Below are 8686 nucleotides of genomic sequence, written 5' to 3'. Positions count from 1 at the left end.
CCAGCAGACACACTCAGCTGCCAGTTTATTGGGTACACCAAGCTAAATCTAGATCGGACTAATGCGACAGTCCTCCCTTCATGGAGGTGATAATGTTCAATTTTTGTTGTAGCTGTTTTAGACAGGTGTTGATTCAACTGGATGGTCATTTTGGAAGATGTAGTTTATGGTGCTGTTGAACTGGATTGCATCTTACCGACAGGTGTTGCTCTTATTTTGTCTGGCCCATTTTATATCAGTGAGGGTAGATTAGAGAAACGCTTCTCTGTGTAATGCAGTACAGTTCAACATCAACACACACTACAGCCCAGAGACTGACCATACAGTTGAATCAACACCGGCCTGAAACTGTTTGGACACAGTATTACCATACTGTTGGATGGGACAGCACCCCTGTCTATACAGCTGTAATCCTTATATATTTATTTAACCCCATACTTTGTTTGAAATAGTTTGCGCCATCAGTGTAAACATTCAGGGTCTGACTTTGCTCTGTCACCATGAATTGACCAGGGCAAAGGGTTCAGAGTCCACTCTCAGACCTCTTACATAAACTCCCAGCTTAGAGCTGAACCAGTCAACCACAGCAATAATTCAGTCTCCTGCACCTGAAACCCCAACCTACCTCTGTCTTTTGAGGAAATTGTGCACTCTGTTTAGCATTATTGATTTGGACTGAGCAGCAGCTGTAGGTAAATAAAAAGGCAGTTTCCCAGTTTCTCAAGGTGTTGCCCCGAGATTTAATATCTGAATAATGGTATGAAGCACATTTTCTACAGGAGTAACCAACTCATTTGGCAGCAGTACCATAGTGTCTGTGGTGCTTATGCACACAGATGTAATCCTGGTTCTCAGCGTGTTTGAGTGAGGTTCAGTTTGTGGAATTTGCTCATGGAATAAATCAATTACTTTTTTTTTTTTTTTTTAAATGGGTAAAAACAGCAGGGTTTGATTTAGCACATTTCCAGTGACTTGGAGAAACTAATGCCTTTTTTGTTCTCCTTTAATTATTTGCAGGTACACTCTGAAACCCAATGACCAAATCCTGGCAGAGGACAAACACAAAACGATGTGGGTATCCCCTGTTTTGCAACATTTACTGTAGGTTTTGACAGAGCTCTTAACACAGCCGCTTAACTCGGATTGTGGTCGTTACAGGAAGAAAAGTATTTGTAATATTTCTGAATTCATCCCGAGTTTGTTCCCCACTGTTCTGGAGCGGGCCAGTCAAAACAGGCACACAGCAGAAATCACCACAGATGACCTCTGTTTGTTTACAGACACCCAATGGCAAGGCAGCAGATACAGAGTGAGATGGTCTCAGCCAATAGGAAATCAGGACACTTCACCTCCCAGTCCCTCTGAGAAAAGAGGCAAAAAACAAACATTTAACAGCAGGAGATAAGAAAGTAGTGTGTGACAGAGAGGTTTATACTGGTGTGTTTTGACTCCCCGCAGTTACTTTTATGACCTACACTCACCAGCCACTTTATTAGCTACATTTGTACAACATGTCATTCAGTGCAACACTTCCACCTTAACTTCTGTGTTTATGAAGCTGAGTGTTTCAGTTTTTAGTGAAATTATCATAAATGTTTATTATTGAGGTCATACTTAAGGGTGGTGTTGTACTGGACTACGTTATTTTTAGAGATGTTCCTAACATTCTGACCCTCTCATGTATGTAGCTATGGAGGATGAAAAAGTACACACACCTCTGAATATGATGTAGTCCAACACCACCTGAACACAGACTGGCAGAAATGTGACATCTTTTCTGCTTTGCTAGTGGTCCACTCACTGAAATTATATTATTGAACACATGGTCACAGACCAGCAGGGGGCTGCTGACCACTGGTTGAAAACCTCTCATCTACAGTGGTGTGAAAAAGTGTTTGCCCCCTTACTGATTTCTTATCTTTTTGCATGTTTGTCACACTGTTTCAGATCAAACAAATTTAAATATTAGTCAAAGATGACATAAGTAAACACATCATGCAGTTTTTAAATGAAGGTTTTTATTATTAAGGGAAAACAAAATCCAAAACTATATAGCCCTGTGTGAACAAGTGTTTGCCCCCCTGTCAAAACACTGGTTTATCGCACCTGAGTTCAATTTCTCTAGCCACACCCAGGCCTGATTACTGCCACACCTGTTCGCAATCAAGAAATCACTTAAATAGGACCTGCCTGACAAAGTGAAGTAGACCAAAAGATCCTCAAAAGCTAGACATCATGCCGAGATCCAAAGAAATTCAAAACCAAATGAGAAAGAGAATAATTGAGCTCTATCAGTTTGGAAAAGGTTATAAAGCCATTTCTAAAGCTTTGGGACTGCAGCGAACCACAGTGAGAGCCATTATCCACAAATGGCGAAAACATGGAACAGTGGAGAACCTTCCCAGGAGTGGCCGGCCGACCAAGATTACCCCAAGAGCGCAGCGACAACTCATCCAAGAGGTCACAAAAGACCCCACAACAACATCCAAAGAACTGCAGGCCTCACTTGCCTCAGTTAAGGTGAGTGTTCATGACTCCACCATAAGAAAGAGACTGGGCAAAAATGGTTTGCATGGCAGAGTTCCAAGACGAAAACCACTGCTGAGCAAAAAGAACATAAAGGCTCGTCTCAGTTTTGCCAGAAAACATCTTGATGATCCCCAAGACTTTTGGGATAATACTCTGTGGACAGACGAGACAAAAGTTGAACTTTTTGGAAGGTGTGTGTCCCATTATGTGTGGCGTATATGTAACACCGCATTTCAGAAAAAGAACATCATACCAACAGTAAAATATGGTGGTGGTAATGGGCTGGTCTGGGGCTGTTTTGCTGCTTCAGGCCCTGGAAGACATGCTGTGATAAGTGGAACCATGAATTCTGCTGTGTACCAACATATCCTGAAGGAGAATGTCCGGCCATTCGTTTGTGACCTCAAGCTGAAGCGAACTTGGGTTCTGCAGCAGGACAATGATCCAAAGCACACCAGCAAGTCTACTTCTGAATGGCTGAAGAAAAACAACATGAAGACTTTGGAGTGGCCTAGTCAAAGTCCTGACCTGAATCCAATTGAGATGCTGTGGCATGACCTTAAAAAGGCAGTTCATGCCCGAAAACCTTCCAATGTGGCTGACTTACAACAATTCTGCAAAGATGAGTGGGCCAAAATTCCTCCACAGCGCTGTGGAAGACTCATGGCAAGTTATCGAAAACGCTTGATTGCAGTTGTTGCTGCTAAGGGTGGCCCAACCAGTTATTAGGTTTAGGGGGCAAACACTTATTCACACAGGGCTATATAGTTTTGGGTTTTGTTTTCCCTTAATAATAAAAACCTTCATTTAAAAACTGCATGATGTGTTTACTTGTGTTATCTTTGACTAATATATAAATTTGTTTGATGATCTGAAACATTACAGTGTGACAAACATGCAGAAAGATAAGAAATCAGTAAGGGGGCAAACACTTTTTCACACCACTGCATATCAACAAGTGACATCCTTGATCATTTTACCTCTAAACCAGTGTGTTTGTGTTTACACACCTTGCTTGTAATGACAGTATTTGAGGTGTGAAGATGCTGACAATTAACCAATCAGAGTGACAGCTTGGTGCACACACGCCGCCTCCCCCTTGCGTTCCTGGAACTTGATTCTTGTACTGAGGAGTGCCAAAATTTAGCTCCCGAGCTGTACACGGCTCAACATGTTTTGGTAGGTTCTTATGATGTAAAAATGCCATATGTGATAAATTGAAAGAAGTGAGATCTTTTCGACAACAGGCAGTCACCCCCAGTTTGTTTTTTCTCCGCCTCCCAGATGTCTCCCCATCTGCAACCTCTGGCTCAGTCTCAGGACCTTTCACAGCAGTGGGCCTGTTGTCTTTTCCAGAGACATATTTGAGCCCACTGTCTCTAACACTCGCATAAACCACACAAACGCATATTTGTGTGTGGGTGCTTCCACTGCTTTATTTAGACTGCATAACATGGCAAATTAGAGTGCTTTAGCTGTAAGCACAACATCAGAGCACAGCTTCAGTCATTGTGTTACATAACGGGTGTAAATGGTTCAGATAGTGTAATCAGTGATGAGTCATGCATGTATTGTATGTTTAACCAGGGAGAAATATGAGGCTGCCTTCTGCAGAGAGTACTGTCTGATGACAGGTGACGTTGCCGGCTATTAAGACACATCTATCACCCTGCAAACAACAGGGCTGGACAATAAAAGTAGGAACTGTGCCATGCTGTGCAAACCAGTAGAATACACTACCTCCGTGAACGTGATTAATGATTGAAATCTGGCAAAGCGGTTTAGGCTTGACTCTACACAGGGTGTAACAACATCCACTGACCAGCTCCTCTAACGCTCACTAATTCATATGTTCTATCTGGTTTGTTTAATAACAACAAACTATTCCTTAAGGAATCTGACCTTCAGTGTCAAGCAGACAGATCAGTCAGTTTTCTGTTTTATGTTCAGTGCCTAGCCATAATAGTTGGTGTGTTGTGAGGTTTGAAGCTTTGTACTTGTCAACAGTGAGCCAGCACTCCACAGAAAGGTACTTTGGAAACATGAATCATGCCAATTACATGTTTGTCTCCATGTTTGTAGATTTGAGGAGATAGTGAAGAAGTTCAAAGTTGAGTACCACGCTGGTGGAGCCACACAGAACGCAATGAGGATCGCTCAGGTCGGTCACATCCGCACAGACTCACTGACATCTTCTGTTCTATCACATCATCAGTGCATCAGTGAATTATTACTATAAATGTTGGCCTCGGTGAGTCGAGTTAATCGATTGATGCTGATCAGAGCTGTTGTCACTGTCTGTAGTGGTTGATCCAAGAACCCCGGAAAGTGGCCACTTTCTTTGGCTGCATTGGCAAAGACAAGTTTGGAGAGATCTTGAAGCAGAAGGCTGAGGAGGCCCACATTGACGCCCACTACTACGAGCAAGACGAAGAGCCCACAGGGATGTGTGCTGCTTGTGTCACTGGAGTTAACAGGTGGGTAATTAAAATTATAAGCATATGTTATCTCATTATAATCTTATCTGCCTATAACTCTTCATTTCTTCTTTTGTTTCCTCCTCTCAGGTCTCTGGTAGCTAACCTAGGTGCTGCTAACTGTTATAAAAAGGATAAGCATCTAGACCTGGAAGAGAACTGGAACCGGGTGGAAAAAGCTAAAGTCTGCTACATTGCTGTGAGTAGCAGTAGTAGTTAACAGACCACCACGTGGGGTGTTTTGCATTCACTTCACTGTTGTACTGTGTGTCTATCAGGATTGACAGAGGTACACTGGTGTAAGATCTGACTATATATAAAATATAAAAACAGACGAGTCCTGATCAGTGTTTTTCCCTCCTTCCAGGGTTTCTTCCTCACAGTCTCTTTGGAGTCCATGCTGAAAGTGGCGAAACATGCGTCAGAAAATAACAAGCTGTTTTGTATGAACCTCTCTGCACCTTTCATCTGCCAGTTTTTCAAGGACAACCTCATGCAGGTTGTGCCCTATGTTGATGTGCTGTTCGGAAATGAGATCGTAAGCCAGACTTCCACACTCTTCAGCTACTCGCATTCCTCTGTGGTGCTTTGTGTCCACCAGATGTTGATGATTATCTTGTTGTTTCCTCAGGAGGCCGCTGCATTTGCTGAAGAGCAAGACTTTGATGTAAGTAGACTAACGGCTTCATTTTGCTCTTTGGGGCTGCATCATGTACGTTTTACTTTATCAACTGTGTTAATGTGTATTTTGTTTGCAGACCAAGGACATTAAAGAAATTGCTAAGAAGGCTCAGGCTTTACCCAAAGTCAACACAAAGAGACAGAGGGTTGTAGTGTTGACCCAGGGGAAGGATGCAACAGTTGTGGCCATAGGTGAGAATTTCAATTTCTTTTTTCTTTTTTTGTAGTGGTATCATGTGGAGATATAATGTTTTCTTCCCGTGTGGATTCAGGTGACAAGATTCAGACTTTCCCTGTGGTACCGGTCGACCCCAAGGACATTCTTGACACAAATGGCGCAGGTGATGCCTTTGTAGGAGGTGAGTTTTCCTGTTTGTTTGTGTAGTTTATTACATTCCTCAGTTGTTTTGTGTGTTTTCTATGGACTTTTGTTAAAAGTCCTCCCTCTGTGCTACAGGTTTCCTGTCTGAGCTGGTCCAGGAGAAACCACTGGATCAGTGTGTGAAGGCAGCACACTACGCTGCTAGTGTCGTCATCAGACGAACAGGTTGCACCGTCCCAGAAAAACCTGACTTCAAATGAGGACTCCCAGTCAACTTTTTCCAATGAGGACTCCCAGTCAACTTTTTCTTCAGCCTGAAACCACGCACACATACGTCCACCATGCACAACTCATTTCATACAAATACTAATACTCTTACCCTTAATTCTTGTAGAACAGTATTTTTCGGTAAGCCCATAGAATTTTTTGGCCCATGTGCACGTTTTCTTACAGATTGTTGGTTGGGTGCCTCCTGATGAGTGTGCCTGTCTGTGTCTTCCACCTGGGGCCACTAGAGGGCGTGCAGCAAAGAAGCCAATACAGCAATTAGTTCATTTATGAATGGCTGTCTGGGAATCACAATAACATCTAGGGATGTGATCATTTACTTTACCCAAAGGATCTAAATGCAAAATTGTCCTTTCAAAGACAGTTGCTTTGGGATTGTTTCTAAATGTATTTAGCCTCTGACACTACCAGTGTCTGGCTGCACTGATTCCTATCAGACCTTGCTGCAAGCACGGGTGTTGGCATCTCACAAGGCTGTTTTTTTTTTCTTCCTCTTGGAGACAGGATCAAATCAGAAGAGGCTAATTCCACAACGGAAGGATACATAATACACAAACAATGGACTAAAGAATAAAATAATCACCTTTGAGGGTGGATTTGGATACTGCATTTAAAAATGTGCAGTAATGATTTATTTTAACTTTTTTTAAAGGTTATTCCACGTTCATGTCATGTTGCCAGAATGAGGACGGGTACGGTTCCTGTAGAAATGACTCGGGAGCGTTCACACAATAGTCCCACATGTCAGTTTCCACAGTGTAGTCTGCTGCGACAAAGGCTTTGCTTTGTCAGTTAAAGCTACAGTATGTAACTTTTCTCAAATATTTTCATTGTATGAATTGCTCCAAAACTTGTCTTATTGTGGAGAGGAGCTGTCAGGGCCTTCAGTGACCCAGCAGTGCAGAGACATTAGCTTCTAAGAGGTTTTGATCAGATCATAGCGGAGCAGGGAGAGGGAGTGCTGGACAGAGCAGACCAAAGTGGATTGATTTGGAGTTTTATGTTGGCGCTACCTTAAGTTGCATACTGTAGCTTTATTCATAATGTCATTTTATTTTGTGTGACGACATGGTATGAGTAACCTTTACTCCAACTGTCAGATTATCTAGGCCACAGCCTTTTACACATGAAATTACATTTTTAAGTTAGGCTACTTTTGCTATTATGCTAATTTGTTATTCTACCTTTAACATGAATTTTTCTTTTTATTTTGTGTGAACACAAAATGCTAGTAGATAACTGTGTTGCTAAATAACTTGCATATTTCCTGTGTGTTTACTAATGAAATCAGTGTTAATTTCTGCCAAGTGGGAGATAATGTAGCAGTCTGAAATTCCAGATTTCTCCAACTCAGTTAGAAGTTGGAGGTTGTCATGAACAGTTTTTGCCACTCAGCTGCTTGTTATCAGGATTTAAATGACATGAATGCAGTATTATTACTGAACCCAGATGTTTTTCTTTTAATTGTTCACATTTTAGATATATCGGTGCCTCTGCCACCTAAGTGCTGTGATCACTGTTAAATGTCAGCTCTTGTGTGTCAACAACATACTATAACAGCATTGTGGAAGTTTGTTTCCTCACAGTGTTCTTTGTGCAGCGGCTTCTAGTGATGTGTGCCCATTCCCCTTTCTTTCTCTGTAAATGTCACTAAGTTTGAAGGGAAAGGCTTGCTGGTGGTGTGTTAACCTGCATTTGTCAGGGCAGGGGAACTTAAAAGCTTGACTAGTGGTGGATGTTTGGTGGTTTGTGAGGGTGAAAATGGACACATTTGTGAAATGCATGTAAGGTAGCAGGTCTGGTTGGAAAGAGATCAGTGTATTTGAATGTTTTCTGTTAGAGGAGTAGGCATTAAAAATGACCTCTCCTAAATGTTTTATTTTTCACCTGAATTAGTGGCCTGTGTTGTTGACTCTTGTCATATCATAAAATATGTAATTTAACTTCAGTACCTCCAGCTTTGGATAAATAATATTTAAATATAAATTTTCTCTCATCAGATTTGACATGAGCTAAATTCAGGCTCAAGCCATATTTGTGATATGGGCCCAGACCTTTTAAAACCATCAGTGTTTACCTGATTTTGTGTTATGTTGTTAGCACAGCACCGAATACTTGAATAAAACTATCCTCAATATAAGCATACTCAGTGTTAATAGATAATGGGCAAGGAGTACATACAGTTTTCCTAATAGCACATCGGATGATTTCAAACTTATCTTTTGGTACTGAAATAATGCATGTTGTTCCTCTGTTAAATGTGTGGCTTCTGTAGCTGTACGTTCAGAAACAGCAAAAAGCCTCATGTCTTTTTCCTGGAGTCAGTAGCACTCGCATTGCTGATGTCTGTGTTAGACCATGATGCATAAAATTGACAAAAGAAACCTAC

General features: G+C 41.7%; 1 protein-coding gene across 2 annotated transcripts in view; it reads left to right on the top strand.

Moving 5' to 3' along the window:
• LOC109961183 (adenosine kinase-like) overlaps positions 1–8676 on the top strand; it is an 11488-nt gene extending 2812 nt beyond the window's left edge. For both annotated transcript variants that reach the window (XM_020601853.1, XM_020601854.1), the window contains exons 3-11: positions 1018–1071; positions 4612–4690; positions 4834–5006; positions 5097–5205; positions 5374–5544; positions 5638–5673; positions 5765–5879; positions 5960–6046; positions 6145–8676. In XM_020601853.1, coding sequence (XP_020457509.1) covers positions 1018–1071; positions 4612–4690; positions 4834–5006; positions 5097–5205; positions 5374–5544; positions 5638–5673; positions 5765–5879; positions 5960–6046; positions 6145–6269 — 949 coding nt within the window. In that variant the 3' untranslated portion in view covers positions 6270–8676. The remainder of the gene's footprint in view (positions 1–1017; positions 1072–4611; positions 4691–4833; positions 5007–5096; positions 5206–5373; positions 5545–5637; positions 5674–5764; positions 5880–5959; positions 6047–6144) is intronic.
• Positions 8677–8686: the final 10 nt, after the last annotated feature.

Source organism: Monopterus albus, unplaced genomic scaffold (assembly GCF_001952655.1).
Source record: "Monopterus albus unplaced genomic scaffold, M_albus_1.0 scaffold52.1, whole genome shotgun sequence".
NCBI classification, from domain to species: Eukaryota; Metazoa; Chordata; class Actinopteri; order Synbranchiformes; family Synbranchidae; genus Monopterus; species Monopterus albus.
Note: the sequence above shows the minus strand (reverse complement) of the source record. Positions and strands in the feature narration are given on the sequence as shown.